Genomic DNA, 19,173 nt, shown 5'->3' on the forward strand with positions numbered 1-19,173 from the left:
GCGAGATGGATCTAGAGCAAGAAATGATGCAGATACAAGTCAGGGATTTGAACCGAACTGGGGAGTATTGGTTGTTGCAGAAGAGAGCAATGGCTATAATCTTGAGGTGCAGCTGTAGGTTAGAAACAAAGAAGTTATACAGTGAAGGAGAGCAGGTGACGGTGATTCGCAGAGATAAATGGTGATGGCTGTGCAAGAGCTGAGAAAAGTAAGCAAGAATGGAGTTAGCTAACTCTCTAGTGTTGCAATGGAATTGAGTTGGTTCTGTTGGTCGACTGAAGTGATGATGCAGTTGAGCAGTAGTGTACCTAGTTGTGAGAGCTTGTGTGGTTCCAGTGGTTATTATGGTTTCTGGTGGTTGAAATATTGAATTGTTGGTGGTTGTGATACTATGTCTCTGGTGGAGTTCATACAGAACAAGTAGATGTATGCCTAGGTTGTGTGTTGAGAATTGTAGTTGGTATTGAGATTGATCGAAGTGGAACTGATGGTACTGGTACTGCTGAGCAGCGGATGTTGGTGGTGCTGATGACTGTTGATAGTTGAGTTGCAGTTCAAGCAGTAAATGTATGCCTAGGATATTGCAGGAAAGATGCATTTTGATGGTGTAAATGGACCTGAGCTGAAGTTGCAGTGATGACACACATGTTGAGCTTGGTGTTTACAGGGTATGAGCAATGGGCAGAAGGAACTTGTGGTTGTAGTGAGAATGTAATGATGAGATGCAGGATGGTGATTAAAGGGTTATGAGCTGCAGTTGGAGCTGACATATGAACTGATGGCTAAACTGATAATGAAAGAAATGATGTATTTGATGTCGCAGTTCAGGAAATCAACCAATTGCAGCTGGTGGATCCGTACGGCAGGTGAAGATAACTTGGGAATGATTTGCAGTTCAGTATTGTGAAGCTTGGCAGAGAAATAAGGGGTTGGAATTGGTGGCTGGATGGACTTTGCCAGTCACCTGAGATACTTTTCTGGCCGGATTCCGTCCAACTTCCGGCATCTCAACCAGTTTTTCGGCGACTACTTTTTGGTAAGGTTTTTACTGGGCTATTTTATACATGGGTTTGATGGACTTGATGGACTTTTTGGTGATGGACTTTGGAAGACTAAACCTAATATTGGAAAGGAGAAAAGGCTACAAAAAGGGAAGATTTCTACAACTTGAAATATCACGTATTCTACTTTGAGCTTTTTGGAGATAGCCGCAGCTAGGGTTTGCTTTCGTATTTATTTTCATCTTCTTTATTTCAATTATTATTGATGATGAACTGCAAAACTATGAGTAACTAAAACTATTTTTGATTGGGGGTGATTTAAGAGCCCGAAATATGAACTCATAATTGATATGCAATAGCTCGTTTTCTCGTAAGTTTAGTTATTGTTTGATTTCTACCATGCTAATAATGCTTATGGATTGTTCCTTAATTGTTTAAGTTCGAAATTAAATAGTTATGTCACAATCTTATTGCTAGTCTAGATTTTCTTCGACCCGTAATTGTCTAGAGAATTAAACACAAGTAGCAATATGTGGGTATTGATGATGGGACTTTGTTAAGTACCCATATGTAGAAATTGACACTAGTAGGTGAGTCATGCTTTTGAGTTCATCACTAGGAGCAACCTTATCTCATAAAACGTAAAGTATTTGTTTAAGTCACACCTAGTAAGCATACCTCTAGGGAACTTGGCAAGAAGAAACCGGTAGTCGAGCGCTTCCGTATCCGGTGAGCTTAGGAGATAATAACGGGATAGTTGAGCGTACTAATTATCCTAGGGTTGTTAGTAACGAGATAATGCAAAGAACGTAGATTTATATCAATTTGATTTATATTCCATGGTCGAGAATGAACTTTTAATCAATTCCATCTCATATTTTAATACAACTTTACAATTTCCAGAATTTCTACAACAAAATCTTATTTGCTAAGAGTAATTTCATAACAACTTTTACTTCATACCTCCCTTGGGACGAATATGCTTTCATTATATTACTTGCTACTATAAAGAAAAGTAGAAAAATATTATTTGCGAGTTGACACCTCGTCAAAATTGGCGCCGCTGCCAGGGAGGCAGTTGCAAGTTTAATTTTTATTTTTAATTTTTATTTTTAGTTTATATTTTTTTTTTGATTTTAGTTTCAATTTCAGTTTACTCATCCAATCTATTAGAATCTGTTAGGTATGATTTCTTTGGTGAATGCGTGGAGAGGGCCGACCAAGTCCAATTGGTATATGTCTTCGTTCGGGCACTTTACTAAAAGACTTTATTCGAGCAGTGAACACTCCACTTCCTCGTAGTTCTTCACCTAGTGAATTCTCGTATTCGGACAGAGAGGAAGACAACACAATGGGAGGTCGGTCACCTGCTCCGAGAACACTTAAGGATCTCACTTCTCCAAACCTTGATCAGCAGCCTCTATGTATTCAGCTGAATGAAACCATTGAGTTGAAGCCGCAATTGATTCACTTGCTGCCCAAATTCAGAGGCTTAGCGGGAGAAGATCCTAATAGTCACTTGCAACAATTTCATCATGTTGTGACTAGTTTGAAGCAAGCAACTGCAGATGCGGATATGACTATGATGACATTGTTTCCTTTCTCCTTTATAGATGTTGCAGGAGAATGGTTCTTTTGCTTACCTCCTGGGAGTATAACCATATGGAATGGGATGAAGAAGTTATTCCTTGAGAAGTATTTTCCGGCATCAAAAGCAGCAGTGATTCGAAAGGAGATTTGTGGTATTATGCAAGTACCTGGAGAGACTCTTTATGAGTATTGAGAGCGGTACAAGAAACTTCTAGCTAGCTGCCCACACCACCAAATCAGCGATCAACTCATTATTCAATACTTCTAATAGGGGTTGCTTTCTAATGAGAAAAATTTGATTAATGCCGCAAGTGGTGGTGCACTCACCAACAAGACTATTTTGGAAGCTACAAGCTTGTTAGAGAACATGGCCGCAAACACGCAACAATTCTTCACTAGAGATGAACCAACGGTGAGGAAGGTGAATGAAGTTGGCAATTCTTCACATTTGGAACATCGGATGGGTAACATGGAGAAGATGATGCATCAAATAGCAGCACCTGTCATACCATCATCAGACAACGAAGATGTTGAGCAGGCAAAGGCTATGTACCAAAATCAACAAAGGCCAAGATATGATCTGTATTCCAGCACATACAATCCCGGTTGGCGAGATCATCCCAATTTCAACTACGCCAATAAGCAAGCTGCAGTCTCTAATCCTCCTTTCAATCAACAAGGTGGGTACCAATTCTTGCAAAGGCCACGTCAAGAAACTCAAGGCACGAGTATAGATGACAAGTTGAATCTTATTCTCATCACACTGGCGCAAGACAAGCAAAAGTCAGGATGGATATGAAGGACATACGAACACAAATGGATCAACTAGCTACTACGGTGAGCAAGTTGGAAGCACAAGCGGATGGAAAACTTCCTTCACAAACACTGAATCATAAAGAGAATTCCAATGCTATTGAGCTACGAAGTGGGAAGCAAGTAGAGAAACCGACAACATCACTGGTGTCCCATGAACCTGATTTGGAGAAAGAAAAGGGTGAAACAACCCCTAAAAAGGCTGACCCAGTAACAAATTCTAACTATAAAACTCGTGTTTCTACTTATGCTACTCCTCCGCCTTTTCCTAGCAGGTTTGAAAAGTCGAACAAGGAGACATTGTACCAAGATATTTGGGAGATCTTTAAGAAGATTGAAGTGAACATTCCACTAATTGAGGCGATAAGGCAGGTTCCTCGCTATGCAAAGTTCTTGCAGGAATTATGCACTAACAAACACAAATTGACCGGTAATGAGGTAATGAGTGTGGGGGAGAATGCTTCGGCATATCTTCAAAAGAAACTCCCACCTAAGTTTAAAGACCCTAGTAGTTTCACCATACCATGTACTATTGGTAAAATCGGGTTTGAACGTGCTTTGCTAGATTTAGGAGCATCCATTAATGTTATGCCTGCCTCCATTTATGAATCATTGAATCTCGGTCCTCTTAAAGATACCAGTATTTTTATACAACTTGATGATAGGTCTAATACTTACCCCAAAGGGGTTATTGAGGATGTTTTGGTGCAGGTTAACCAACTCATATTTCCGGCGGATTTCTATGTTCTTTACATGATGGACGAAGATTCACCATCGTCTACCCTCTTGTTATTGGGTAGACCATTCATGCGAACTGCAAGAACAAAGATAGATGTATTTAATGGCGCCCTAACTATGGAGTTTGATGATGAAATCATAAGTTTAAATATCTTTGAGGCTATGAGATATCCTAGTGATGTGCATTCCTATTTTTCAATTGATATTATTGATTCTCTAGCTCAACATATTTTTGAATTGAATGGTGATGATGCTTTAGAGAACACCGTAATGGAGGGTTTAGGTTATGGAAAATACAAATACCTTGAAAGTGAATTGTCTATTTGTGATAAGCTTAAAGAGGTTGTTTTAACTCTTAACTCATTACAAGAAGTTCCAAAAAAGTATAATGCTTCTTATGTTTCTTTACCACTTACTAATGAGAGACTTTTACCATCGATTTTGCAGGCACCTATTCTTGAGTTGAAACCTCTTCCGGATCACCTCAAATACGTATATTTAGGTGATAAGGAAGAGTTGTCGGTGATCATTTCCAAAGACCTTACCAAGGTGCAAGAGGAGAAACTTTTTCGAGTGCTAAGAGAGTACAAGTCTGCCATTGGGTGGACCATTGCCGATATCAAAGGAATCATCCCTTCCACATGTATGCACCGAATACTTCTTGAGGAGGGGGTAAAACCAACAAGAGAGGCTCAACGTCGCTTGAACCCTCCGATGATGGAGGTAGTCAGGAAAGAAATCCTTAAGTTGTTGGATGTCGGGGTTATCTATCCTATATCCGATAGCAAATGGGTGAGTCTGGTTCAAGTCATCCCAAAGAAGTCCGGAATCACGGTGGTGAAAAACGATGATAATGACTTGGTTCCAAATAGAATCCAGATCGGCTGGAGAGTTTGCATTGACTACCGAAAGCTCAACTCTACCACCCGAAAGAACCATTTTCCCTTACCATTCATTGATCAAATGCTTGAAAGATTGGCTGGACACTCTCATTATTGCTTTCTAGATGGTTTTTCAGGTTATTATCAGATTGTAATAGCTCCGGAATATCAAGAAAAGATGACGTTTACTTGTCCCTTTGGAACTTTTGCGTATAGACGTATGCCATTTGGCTTGTGCAATGCTCCAGCCACTTTTCAACGTTGTATGGTAAGTATATTTTCAGATTATGTGGAAAGTGAAAAAGCGTGGTTCTAACAACCACACCCAATATTTCGCTTAGCAATCTATATGGACAAACTCCAATATACTTTCTAGAGAATCAACTAGACAGTTAGACTCAATCTAGATAAAAAGTATATCAAAGAGTTTATATCTCAATCTCTCGATTTGATATATACTCAAGCAAATAAAAGTCTGCGAGTTTTTATCAAATACTAGAGAGATAACTTGGATGGTATCAAAGACCAATATCTAAGTGTAAATCAATTTAAATCAACAACCAAAAGGTCGGAATTCTAATTGATTGAACAACGCAAAACCTGTGATATTTCAATTATATAACAAAATATAATGCGGAAAAGAAATAACACAGACACCAGAATTTTGTTAACGAGGAAACCGCAAATGCAGAAAAACCTCGGGACCTAGTCCATATTGAACACACACTGTATTAAGCCGCTACAAACAATAGCATACTCCAAACTAACTTCAGTCTGGACTGTAGTTGAACCCCAACCAATCTCACACTGATCCAAGGTACAGTTATGCTCCTACGTATCTGATCCCATCAAGATATTGCGTACTTGATTCCCTTAGCTGATCTCACCCACAACTAAGAGTTTCTACGACCCAAAGTCGAAGACTTTAATAAACAAATCTGTATCACAGAAAAGTATATGGTAATAGATAAATCCGTCTCCCACGAATATACCTACGAGTTTTGTTCCGTCTTTTGATAAATCAAGGTGAACAGGAACCAATTGATAATCCAGACTTATATTCCCGAAGAACAGCCTAGTATTATCAATCACCTCACAATAGTCTTAATCGACGCAGCGAAAAAAGATATCGTGGAATCACAAACGATGAGACGAAGATGTTTGTGATTACTTTTTTATCTTTCCTATCAGAGATAGAAATCTCAAGCCAATTATTACAATTGCAGTCGTATGATAGAAACAACAAGATCCGATCACACAACTACGATAAAGTAGTATCGGTCTGGCTTCACAATCCCAATGAAATATTTAAGTCGTTAAACTGGTTTAGAAGAAGAAACCAAAGTTTAAAGGATAATCGACTCTAGATTAGCACAACTAGTATCACACAGAATGTGTGGGAATTAGGTTTCCCAGTTGCTAGAGTTCTCCCTTATATAGTCTTTCAAACCAGGGTTTGCAATCAATGTTTGCTTGGTAACAAAGCATTCAATATTCACCGTTATATGAAAACCTGGTTAGATTCAAGATAATATTTATCAACCGTTAGATCGAAAACATATCTTGTTATACACAAATGAAATGCACGTTTCTAGGCTTGTGTAAACGTACCCAAACTTGTACATTAGTTGGTTCAATAATAGTTAACCAAACAGTTAGCCATACGATCACTTTCATATCAACCATATTCTTCTTCACCATAACTAGTTCAAATGAACTAGTTAGAGAGTTGTTCAATTGCAAAGAAATCTCATGTACTACACAATACACAACTGAAGCAAAAACGATTTGATTCACTTGAATCGGTTCATGAACTATATAGCCACGGTTTGCAAAAGCATTCCTTAGTTCATATGAATAAGTTCACAGACATCGTTTTTAGATATAACCTACTCAAGTTCGTGGAATTAAGTTCCCGGATGGAGTTAACAAACTCTAGAAAAAATTCTCGGGTTTGAGAACTTCGCCAGTTAGCGGACTTAGCTCATGCACTACTCCGGTTCACTTGATCAACAAAGTTCACAAACTTCGGTTCAAGGAATAAGGACTTATAAATATATGTGTTTCCAAAACAATGCTTATATCCTCAAATGGTTATATAATATAAACTCTCATTTCAATCATTGAAACATTCTCAGAGGACGTTATATAGTTGTTATTCACAAACCATTTTTCGTCAGAGCAATTTTCAAAGTGATTGAAATATAATACGACTTTCGTCACTAGGTAAAGATGAACTTGGATAAAGCGAAAGCTTACCAACACATATTTCGAGAAATAGATAGGAGAGATAAACTCGGCTTGAAATACCAAGTATAATCTAAGTCTATATAGCAAAACGACTTTTGTCTCAAGATAGGAGATAAATAGACTTTTGAGTGATAGATAAGTTCAAGTCTCCACATACCTTTTAGTTGATGACGATCCGCCAGTTCCTTGAGTAGTCCTTCGTCTTGTATGATGATTGCCATGGAGTTCTTGAGCTCAATTACACTTTGTATCCTAGTACGAGACCTCAGCTATAGTAGACTAGAAATGAAGCCTTATAGTTTTGATCACTAACATTGACAAACATACTTGAGATAGAAACGCATGCGAGTTCGACCGAGCAATGCTCTAACAATCTCCCCCTTTGTCAATTTTAGTGACAAAACTATCAATACATATGGAATACAAAAAAATATATAAGTAATCTTTTGTAGCTCCTATTCCACATGCCTAATCTTCAACATTACTCGAAATCTTTGTCAAATCCAAGTACTCCAATGATCCCAAAGGTTGTAAGTTTAGCATCATCGTTGTTGAAAATCCACAGCTATAACAACGAGAAAACAAGAGTTCTCAATCATTGTTATACAGTGTCATAGTATCATTACACAGTGTCAAAGTTCAATTGTATCACAACTTTAAAAACAATACTATGGTGATATTTCACTCCCCCTTAGTCAATACTCCATCTCTCATGGAAACCACTCCCCTTTACATAATGATATAAAAACCATATGTCTTTGTAGTGTGAACTACATATTAATTCTCCCCCTTTTTGTCAATGAAATTGGCAAAGGTACATGGACAGGATCCTAATGAAATTTCCGAAAGAGACATTTCATGACCAAAAGAAAGCATATATCATCTTATTTAGATGCAATCATAAAGCCGAAGATAAATGCATTCATCAAGGAGTCTATAAAGATACAAGATAACCCCTATAATATTCCACAGCAGCACTCCCCATAAAGATTTGGCAATTAAGCACAAGTTCAATTAAGAACTCTCCCCCATAAAATGTCATTCCCGAAAGAACAACAAGAGCGACCTTAATTTCAAAAAGAAAAGAAGGATTTCTTTGGACATAACAAATCACATACGAGTATGAATTTGAATCCAAAATATTCAATTAAATTAACCGTAAGAGAACCTATTATCAACTAAATCAAACATGCTCAACATAAGTAAACTTATGTAGACTTAAAAACATTCAATTAGATTAATCACAAGAAAACCCATAATTAATCTAATCTAAATAAACAACTAAACTAATCACAAAAGTAATCAATTTAATTGGTCAAGCTCGACACAAAGTATCTCATGGAACAACAACTATGTCAAAACAATGACTCAGTCGATAGATCTCAACATAAGACACCTTATGGAACAACACAGTATGTACACAAAAATTGTGGATCGGAGATCGACCTTATACCGTGGAATAAGCAAGGACTCATTCTATTTTCCATCACCATTTGCACAATTACATTCAATAGACATAATCCTTGAACATAAAATATTTTAACCTATCTTCCATCAAGAATTGACATAATAGGCTTAACTTTTGTATTTTTCAAAAGTCAATTCATTCTTTTATCAATACGTGAATATCGTCTTACGAAAGACTTTACTTTTGACAAAGTATGTGACAATCAAGTTCACGGACGTAAATACACATATCCCATAACAATATTGCAATATATAAAACCATAAAGATTGATACTGCAAAAATCTTCCAAACAATTTTAGAATTTAAACAAATAAACCTAAAAACATGAAGATGAAAACGTTGGACATAGCTATGTGTAATCACAATAATGGCTATTCCAAACTCTAGTTATTCTTCTAAAAAAAACAAGAAAAATAGAAGATTTACTAGGAGATAAGACCTTTGAAAAATTCTTTATCGTCCCCGAACTCCTTGTCGTCAACAGCCATTTGAGCATAAGGTTCATTAAGGTAGGAGTTTATATCAATAAGCCTTCTTGGCTGATGTTGTCGAACCAGGGCCTTCTGAATCTCATGAGTCTTATACACAAAAGCCTTTATTTGTTGAATCTCCTTTCGCATCTCCTTCAACACTTCAAGAACATCAGAAAACTTCTGAGAATTTGAAGGAACGACTCTTGGCTTCCTCACATTCCTTCTTTTCCTTTTCAATGTTGGGGATAATGGAGATTTTTCTTTTTCCTTCATGATTGATGGATTAACAATCATATTAACATCTTTTTCATCATAATACATCATGCTTAGAGTATCCATAAACGTATGGGTTTGTGAGAGGAAATCACAATTTGCTCAACAAGTAGTCTTGAGATAAAAAAAGGTTACAGAGAAGGAAAAAGGAATGTAGGGTTTCAAAACCTTTAAACAGGTTCGTACACGTCCAACTCTTATCCCTATAAAGAGTAGAATTATCGATAATAACCCTCCTTTATTGATAGACAAGGAATTCTAAAAACAAAACTAAGAAAAGAAGAAAAAAAAACTTTTTCTAAAGCCTGAGAGGTACAAAATCATTGTCTCTTTTGATCAGGCACATGAGACAAGATTTCAAAAACAACACAATCAAGTTGTATTGTGGTGAACAACAATTTGTCCATCATTTCCCTCTTGTGAGGAATCTATAGACCTCTGTCTATCAAAGCGACTCAACCATACTTTCTTCTCTAATGGTCTTGGTTTATCTTTGGAAACTAACTTCTTAGATGAAGATAAAATCCTACATACCTCAGCGTTCTTCTGAGCAAGTTTAAGCTTCCTTGCTAAATGATTTGCTCTTCGTTGAAGTTTGTTGACGTGCCTTCTTTAGTGTTTGTATTTGTAACACCTTAAAAGTTCATGACCCTTTAGAGAACAATAAGAACACGTCAAGCTAGGATAAAAGTTAGGCTTTTCATATGTGCATGCAGATAGGCACATAGTGGAACCTGAAACATTACAAACATAATTTCCAAAGGATGGGTCAACTTTATCTTCCAGATTAGTTGGATTATCTTCTGAAAGAATATCGAGATTGATGTATGTATTGCTATAGTTATCAAAATCAATATTTGCATAGAGAAGTGCAACACTTGATTTCTCGTCTTCATTAGACTCATAGCTGTCAGACATTTCATCAAGAATTGGAGCAAGACCTTTGTTCCCAGTGTATTTTCTACGATTTGGGAACTCGTTTGCAAAATGACCAAATCCTTTACACTTAAAGCATTGAGGCATATCCTTGTCATCATTTTCATCAATATCCCTGTTTTTAGGAGGAACATGATTATGAGGTTTGACTGATGCTTTAGGGTTATCTCTGAGAAACCGTTTACTTCTTTTCAGCAGAAGACCCCTAAACTGTCTTGTGATCATCGAGACCGATTTGTCAAGATCTTCATCTGATGAATCTGTCTCAGAGTGATCGTCTTCAGAGATATACACTTTTTTACTTTTATCAAGTAATTTAGTATCCTTTAGTTCTTTGAACGCAACATCCTTAAATTTGGATGAATTCTCATGATCAAAGATCTTAAGCTTCCCAACCAGTGTATTTCTGGAGAGATTATCTAGGTTATTTCCCTCAACGATGGCATGCTTTTTAGAATCATATCTAGATGGCAGCGATCTGAGAATTTTCATCACAATGTCCTTTTCAGGAATAGTCTCACCAAATACAAAAGATGCATTAACAATTTCAGACACTTTGTGATTAAACTCATCAAATGTTTCTTCATCTGCCATACGAAGGTTTTCCCAATCTTGAAGCCTAGCTTCCTTTTCACTGGTATTTCCTTCAAATACGGTTTCTAAGATATCCCAAGATTCTTTAGACTTGGTGCAATTTGACACATGGTGCTAGAGATTTGGGTTAATGGCATTCAAACCGTCGGAATTTTGCTTTGTAGCATTTATCTCAGCAGGGGTGTATTCACCAATGTCCTTGGGAACGTTTACATCTCCAACTGCCACAACGGGAGCATTATAGCCATTAACTACATATACCCATGATTGAAAATCACGTGCTTGAAGAAAAGCTCGCATAGAAATTTTCCACCATAAGTAATTAGAGCCTTCGAAGACTGGTGGTACGTTTGTTGAGATAACACCTCTGTCCATAGAGTCAGATCGCTACAAACATAGACTTGTAAGGTCTTAAACGTGTTTGCCTGTTCTGATACCAATTGAAAAATCGGGGGTCTAACAACCACACCCAATATTTCTCTTAGCAATCTGTATGGACAAACTCCAATATACTTTCTAGAGAATCAACTAGAAAGTTAGACTCAATTTAGATAAAAATTATATCAAAGAATTTATATCTCAATCTCTCGATTTGATATTTACTCAAGCAAATAGAAGTCTGTGAGTCTTTATCAAATACTAGAGAGATAACTTGGATGGTCCCAAAGACCAATATCCAAGTGTCAATCAATTGAAATCAACAACCAAAATGTCGGATATTCTAATTGATTAAATAATGCACAACCTGTGGTATTTAAATTATATAACAAAATATAATGCGAAAAAGAAATAACACAGACACCAGAATTTTGTTAACGAGGAAACCACAAATGCAGAAAAACCCCGGCACCTAGTCCAGATTGAACACACACTGTATTAAGCCGCTACAGACACTAGCCTACTCTAAACTAACTTCGGTCTGGACTGTAGTTGAACCCCAACCAATCTCACACTGATCCAAGGTACAGTTATGCTCCTACCTCTCTGATCCCATCAAGATATTGCGTACTTGATTCCCTTAGCTGATCTCGGCCACAACTAAGAGTTGCTACGACCCAAATTCGAAGACTTTAATAAACAAATTTGTATCACACAGAAAAGTATATGGTAATAGATAACCCGTCTCCCACGAATATACCTACGAGTTTTGTTCCGTCTTTTGATAAATCAAGGTGAACAGGAACCAATTGATAATCCGGACTTATATTCCCGAAGAACAGCCTAATATTATCAATCACCTCACAATAGTCTTAACTGACGCAGCGAAAAAAGATATTGTTGAATCACAAACGATGAGACGAAGATGTTTGTGATTACTTTTTACCTTGCCTATCGGAGATAGAAATCCCAAGCCAATTATTACAATTGTACTCGTACAATAGGAACAACAAGATCAGATCACACAACTACGATAAAGTAGTATCGGTCTGGCTTCAGAATCCCAATGAAGTCTTTAAGTCGTTAACCTTGTTTAGAAGAAGAAACCAAAGGTTAAAGGAGAATTGACTCTAGCTTAGCACAACTAGTATCACACAGAATGTGTGGGGATTAGGTTTCCCAATTGCTAGAGTTCTACCTTATATAGTCTTTCAAATCAGGGTTTCCAATCAATGTTAGCTTGGTAACAAAGCATTCGATATTCACCGTTAGATGAAAACCTGATTAGATTCAAGCTAATATTTATCAACCGTTAGATCGAAAACATAGCTTGTTATACAAAAATGAAATGCATGTTTCTAGGTTTGTGTAACCGTACCCAAACTTGTACATTAGTTGTTCAATAATAGTTAACCAAACGGTTAGCCATATGATCACTTTCATATCAACCATATTCTTCTTCACCATAACTAGTTCAAATGAATCAAATGAACTAGTTAGAGAGTTGTTCAATTACAAGGAAATATCATGTACTACACAAGACACAATTGAAGCAAAAACGATTTGATTCACTTGAATCGGTTCATGAACTATATAGCTACGGTTTGCAAAAGCATTTCTTAGTTAATATGAATAAGTTCACAAACATCGTATTTAGATATAACCTACTCAAGTTCGCGGACTGGGTTCGCGGACTTAAGTTCCAAGATGGATTTCACGAACTCCAGCAGAAATTCTCGGGTTTGAGAACTTCGCCAGTTCGCAGACTTAGCTCGCGCACTACTCCGGTTCACTTGCTCAACAAAGTTCGCAAACTTTGGTTCAAGGAATATGGACTTATACATATATGTGTTTCCACAACAACGATTATATCCTCCAATGGTTATATAATCTAAACTCTCATTTCAATCATTGAAATATTATCAGAGGACGTTATATAATTGTTATTCACAAACCATTTTTCGTCAGAACAATTTTCAAAGTGATTGAAACATAACATGACTTTCGTCACTAGGTAAAGATGAACTTGGCTAATGCGAAAGCTTACCAACACATATTTCGAGAAATAGATAGGCGAGAGATAAACTCGGCTCAAAATACCAAATGTGTATTATCTAAGTCTATATAGAAAAATGACTTTTGTCTCAAGATAGGATATAAATAGACTTTTGAGTGATGGATAAGTTCAAGTCTGCACATACCTTTTAGTTGATGAAGATCCACCAGTTCTTTGAGTAGTCCTTCGTCTTGTATGATGATTGTCATGGAGTTCTTGAGCTCAACTACACTTTCTATCCTAGTATGAGACCTTACCTATAGTAAACTAGAAATCAATACTTATAGGTTTGATCACTAACATTGACAAACATGCTTGAGATAGCAACGCATGCGAGTTCGACCGAGCAATGCTCTAACAGAAAGCATCATAGAAGTGTTTATGGATGATTTTAGCGTGTATGGTGATTCTTTTGACAAGTGCTTAGATAACCTTGCACTTATTCTTAAATGATGCGTAGAAACTAATCTTGTGCTTAATTGGGAAAAGTGTCACTTTATGGTGAATATAGGCCATGTTATATCCTCTAAGGGGTTAGAAGTGAACAATGCTAAGATAGATTTGATTCGGAACTTACAATACCCCACAACTGTGAGGGAGGTTCGCTCTTTTTTTTGTCATGCAGGTTTTTATAGGAGATTCATCAAGGATTTATCCAAGATTGCAATGCCCCTGTGTAGACTTTTGCCGAAAGATGTGGCCTTTGATTGTGACAAGGAATTCAAGGAGGCTTTTGACACCTTGAAGGAGTTGTTGACTACTGCACCAATCATAAAACCACCGTACTGGAGCAAGCCATTTGAGTTGATGTGCGATGCAAGTGATTATGTCGTTGGAGCCATGTTTGGACATCGAGATGGTAAAGTTACATATGCCATTTATTATGCTTCTAGAACTCTGAACGGAGCACAAATCAACTACTCCACTACTAAAAAGGATCTCTTGGTTATAGTATTTGCACTAGAGAAGTTTAGATCTTACTTGGTGGATACAAAGGTGGTTGTCTTCTCCGACCATGCTGCACTACGATACTTGCTCACAAAGTAGGATGTTAATCCAAGGCTCATAAGGTGGATACTCCTTCTTCAAGAGTTCAACTTGCAAATCAAGGACAAGAAGGGAAGTTAGAATACCGTAGCAGATCATTTAAGCAGATTGGTTGTGACCGAAGAAGCGATTCCTTTGCATGATAGCTTCCCGGATGAGCAACTCTTTGCGGTTATTGGCACAACTCCATGGTATGCTGATATTGTTAACTTCTTGGTGACGGGACAAGTACCTAGTTCCATGTCTACATTTCAGAAACACAAGCTCAAGAAGATTTCCAAGCAATATATATGGGATGAACCTTATTTGTGGAAGCATTGCTCCGATCAAATGATCCGCAGGTGCGTACTTGAATCCGAGTTCCAATCAATTCTGAATTTTTATCACTCATATGCTTGTGGTATCCATTTAGGAGCCAAGAGGACAGCCCTCAAGGTTCTCGAAAGTGGTTTTTATTGGCTTACATTGTTTAAGGATGCATATTTATTTTGCAAGTCTTGTGATAGATGTCAAAGGATAGGCAATCTAGGTGCTAGAAACCAAATTCCGCAAACACCAATTCTCGATGTTGATATTTTTGATGTTTGGGGTATCGATTTTATGGGGCCTTTTGTGAATTCCAATGGGAAATTTTATATACTTCTTGTTGTAGATTATGTTTCTAAATGGGTGAAGGCTAAAGCCACCCCTACTAATGATTCTCAAGTTGTTTGTGAGTTTGTGAAGGAACATATATTTTCTAGATTTGGTACACCTCGAGTGGTTATTAGTGATGGAGGTTCGAACTTCAAGAGATACTTTCACGCTCTTCTTAAGAAGTATAAGATTTCTCATAAAGTTGGCACACCGTATCATCCACAAACGAGCGGTCAAGATGAAATTTCCAACCGGGAGATTAAGTCTATCCCAGAGAAGACGGTGAACGTTACAAGGAAGGATTGGATTTATGGACTCAATGACGCTTTGTGGGCGTATAGGAAAGCTTACAAGACACCCATCAGTATGTCTCCTTTTAGGCTTGTCTATGGTAAACCTTGCGATCTTCCGTTCGAACTTGAACACAAAGCTTATTGGGATATCAAGGTATGTAATATGGAATTAGATGCAGCTGATGAACATAGGAAACCTCACTCAATGAGTTAGAAGAGATACGAAATGATGCATATGAAAGTTCGCGCATTTACAAAGAAAATACCAAGGATTTCCATGATAAAATGATTTCCCGAAAAAGTTTTGAAGTAGGGCAGAAAGTTCTTTTATTCCATTCTCGTCCTAAATTATTTCCCGGTAAACTTAGGTCCAGATGGGTTGGACCATTCGTTGTTACTAATGTGTTCTCTCATGGTGCAGTTGAAATTGTTAGTCCCAAAAAAGGGCTGGTTTCCAAGGTCAACGACCATCGTTTGAAACCATACTATGAGCAGTTTGTGACGGAGAATCAGGATATGGTCACATTGAGTGATCCACTCCCTCTGGAGGAGTAATTGGAGCTGAAATTCGTGCTGACGACTTTAAACCAAACGCTAAGTGGGAGGCAACCCACCAGTTTTATATCTTTATCTTTATCTTTTTATTTTCAAGCATTTTATCTTTGTTTTTGCATATCATTTGTGGAATATCCAACCTTGAACTTTACTTTGGATGACTAAATTTTACATTGAGGATAATATAAAGTTTAAGTGTGGGGAGCATTTATATGTTTTTAGAGTTTGATGCCTTTAGTTAAAAAAAAGATAAAATAAAAATAAAAATAGAAAAATGAAAAAAATAATTTGCTTTATACACTCTGAAACCTAGAAACTTGTGCCTTTAGGATGACACTACCAATATAAGTGGATGGAACCATCTTGGTTGCAGAAGTTGAGGAACCCATTAACTAAAAGGACGGACATAACTCATGTGTTAGAAATAACATGATAGTTGTTACCATATCTCGGAATGTCACCATATCACCTTCTGTTTTTATTTTTGCAATCTTTTTGTTTCTCTAAGTGATTTGGTGGGTCACTAACATCGAATTGTTATTACTACTAAGATGAAATAGAGTGATTGAGTTACTAAGAAAAAAAAGACCTGACCAATTAGACCAACCGGAGTATATATGGAAAAAAAAATGAAAAAAAAACACTTGGATAGCAATATGTGTGTGTTCTCCCTGTCTCCGTCGCCTAAGCAAGCGTGGAACGCAGGATCCACGGGAATTACCACGTAATCTGCTAACAAGAAGCATGCGCTTGGATCCAGAAGATCTAATCATGTTGTCAATTCGAAAAAAAAAAAGAAAAAAAAATGAAAAAGAAAATAAAAAGGAAAAGAAAAAGTTATTATTGTTCAATGAAATCGACTGCTGGTTCCCTTGTATATTCCAGTTGAGTTGATCTAGAATTAAGATTGTCGATTGCGTATTCCCTTGTACATGTCAGCTGAGTTGATATTAGAATTCAGACCAGTATCTCAATCCATTAGGTCATAGGTTTATATTGGCGGTGACCTTCAGACAGATATGTGAAACATCGTTCACTTAGTCAACATTCGCAAACATCTATCTCTATATCCATCTTCTTAATCTATTCATGTGTGACTATGGTTAGTTAGACTCTCAGTATTGTGGTTTGTTCGAATTTCTGAGTAGGGATTTATTTACATATATATTTATTTGGATTCACATCAGGGTACCTCCTTCTATAGTCATTTTGGATTCATTCATAGACTCTTAGCAGGTAGTTGGAATTTGGAATAAAAGGTTTTGTAGGCACACCTCTTGTAAACCTTCACGAGACTAAAACTCGTCCACTATGGACACCTAGGGGTTCAAAGGCTTGTTATACGTGCTAAGTGTGACCGTAGCCTCGACGACACGGAGTTGTATGCATGTTTTAAAATTAGTTTTGTTTGATTTGCTCGAGGACTAGAAAAGTCTAAGTGTGGAGGAATTTGATAGGTGTCTAAAACACCTTGATATTTATCCATTGTTTATGCTTTCTTTGTTAAGTTTTCTTGTAAATTATGTATCTTATGTTTCATTTTGAGTTTTAGGTACTTTGGAGTCATTTGGAACAAAAGAAGAAGAAACAGCGGAAAAGTATTATCTCAGGTGCAACTGTTGTTGGAGGCGGATTATTTCTCATTATTTGCTTTTGTTTCTTCATCTCTGTCTGAAAAGCATGTCGGCTTTAGTGATGCAAATTCTGTCTGAAAAGCATGACAGCTTTAGTGATGAAGAGACATTGAAGAGAAAAAGTGAATCTGAGAAGTAAGAGACGGATGCGATTGGTGAAAGAATTCAAAGAAGTGGGAAGCGTTCATTCAGAGCGAAAAGGAGCAAAAAGAACAATTCTCAGGCGAGCGAAGCTAGCTACAGTTGAGAAAGAAAACAGAATGGGCAATCAGTTCTCTGGAACTGACATGCCAATTGGTAACCGTGTGACCTGTATCAATTCTCTGGATGCCTATAATATTTTCTATCATTACCTGGCCCTCACTTCAAGAGAAGTGTTCATTTTCTTTTCATTATTCAGTCTGAAACCTAGAGAGACGGCTGTTGTTGGTAGTGATAATAAACTCAGGGGATATCGAGAAGAAGTTGTTGCTGCTGAGAGAATCAGATCAAAGATATGAGCGATTTAGAGTTATTGAGGTGGTTTCTGCTGAGTGATTTCATCGGAAGATAAGAACATGGAGCAACACAGAGTTAGGGTTTAATCACCGGAAGAAAGAAGATGAGGTTGCTATGTAAAATTATGAAGGAATCGAGATTTATGAAGAATTAACTGATGGGTTTGTGTTGGGTTTGGTAGAGAAGATGAATGACAGGATGTTCGAGATGGATTCAAGCATCAACGAAGGATTATGAAGAGATATATGTTGAGGTTTAATGGATGATGGGGTTTCAATCTGGTGATGCAGCTTGTAATGTTGTCAAGTGTAGGTGCAGTCAGGTTCAGAATGAGTAGCTGCTACTGATTGAAGTTTGTTAGAATGGAGATTAGTGCTGCTCAGGTGCAATTGCAGGGAAGATGGTCAGATATGGATTGGTTTGGTGGTAAACATGAAACTGGTAATGAATTTGTTAAGGAACTGAAGGTTCAGGTGATGGCATGTGTGTGTGCTGAAATGGATTGAAGGTTTTGCTACGCTGGGTTAGCTGATGCTGCTGGTTTGAGGTTGTGGGATTAGTCTTGAACCTGAGATAGAGATGGGATACAGGTGCGACAGTTCGGTGGTAGCTGATGGTGAATGAAGGATGATCAGGACACGGTGCTATGAGTTGGTGGTTCAGCTGACTGCCGCAGGAATTTTTTGGTTGAAGGCTTTCAGCTGAACTGAAGTGCAAGAGTGAATCGCCAAGATGGTGCATGAATGTACAGTGGAGTGCGAGATGGAGTTAAGCAAGATATGATGTAGATACAAGTCAGGGATTTGAACCGAACTGGGGAGTATTGGTTGTTGCATAAGAGAGCAATGGATATAATATGGAGGTGCATATGTAGGTTAGAAACAAAGAAGTTATGCAGTGAAGGAGAGCAGGTGTCGGTGATTCGCAGAGAGAAATGGTGATGACTGTGTAAGAGCTGAGAAAAGGAAGCAAGAAATGGAGTTAGCTAACTCTCTAGTGTTGCAATGGAATTGATTTGGTTTTGTTGGTTCGACTGAAGTGATGATGCAGTTGAGCAGT

The 19,173-nt window shown here is 37.4% G+C and overlaps 2 protein-coding genes across 2 annotated transcripts; both read left to right on the top strand.

The window, feature by feature from the left end:
- The first annotated feature begins 2,352 nt into the window (after positions 1 to 2,352).
- LOC113352465 lies at positions 2,353 to 3,390 on the top strand. Its single transcript, XM_026596279.1, has 2 exons — positions 2,353 to 2,754; positions 2,863 to 3,390. Exons 1-2 carry the CDS (start codon positions 2,353 to 2,355, stop codon positions 3,388 to 3,390), a joined length of 930 nt encoding a protein of 309 aa, XP_026452064.1.
- Positions 3,391 to 3,407: 17 nt separating this feature from the next.
- On the top strand, positions 3,408 to 15,982 carry LOC113352466. The gene is made up of 6 exons (XM_026596280.1): positions 3,408 to 3,834; positions 3,970 to 4,200; positions 4,363 to 5,241; positions 14,077 to 14,447; positions 15,225 to 15,636; positions 15,849 to 15,982. The coding sequence occupies exons 1-6, from the start codon at positions 3,408 to 3,410 to the stop codon at positions 15,980 to 15,982; spliced, it is 2,454 nt and encodes an 817-aa protein (XP_026452065.1).
- The last annotated feature ends 3,191 nt before the right edge of the window (positions 15,983 to 19,173 follow it).

This window comes from Papaver somniferum, chromosome 2 (genome assembly GCF_003573695.1).
Source record: "Papaver somniferum cultivar HN1 chromosome 2, ASM357369v1, whole genome shotgun sequence".
NCBI classification, from domain to species: Eukaryota; Viridiplantae; Streptophyta; class Magnoliopsida; order Ranunculales; family Papaveraceae; genus Papaver; species Papaver somniferum.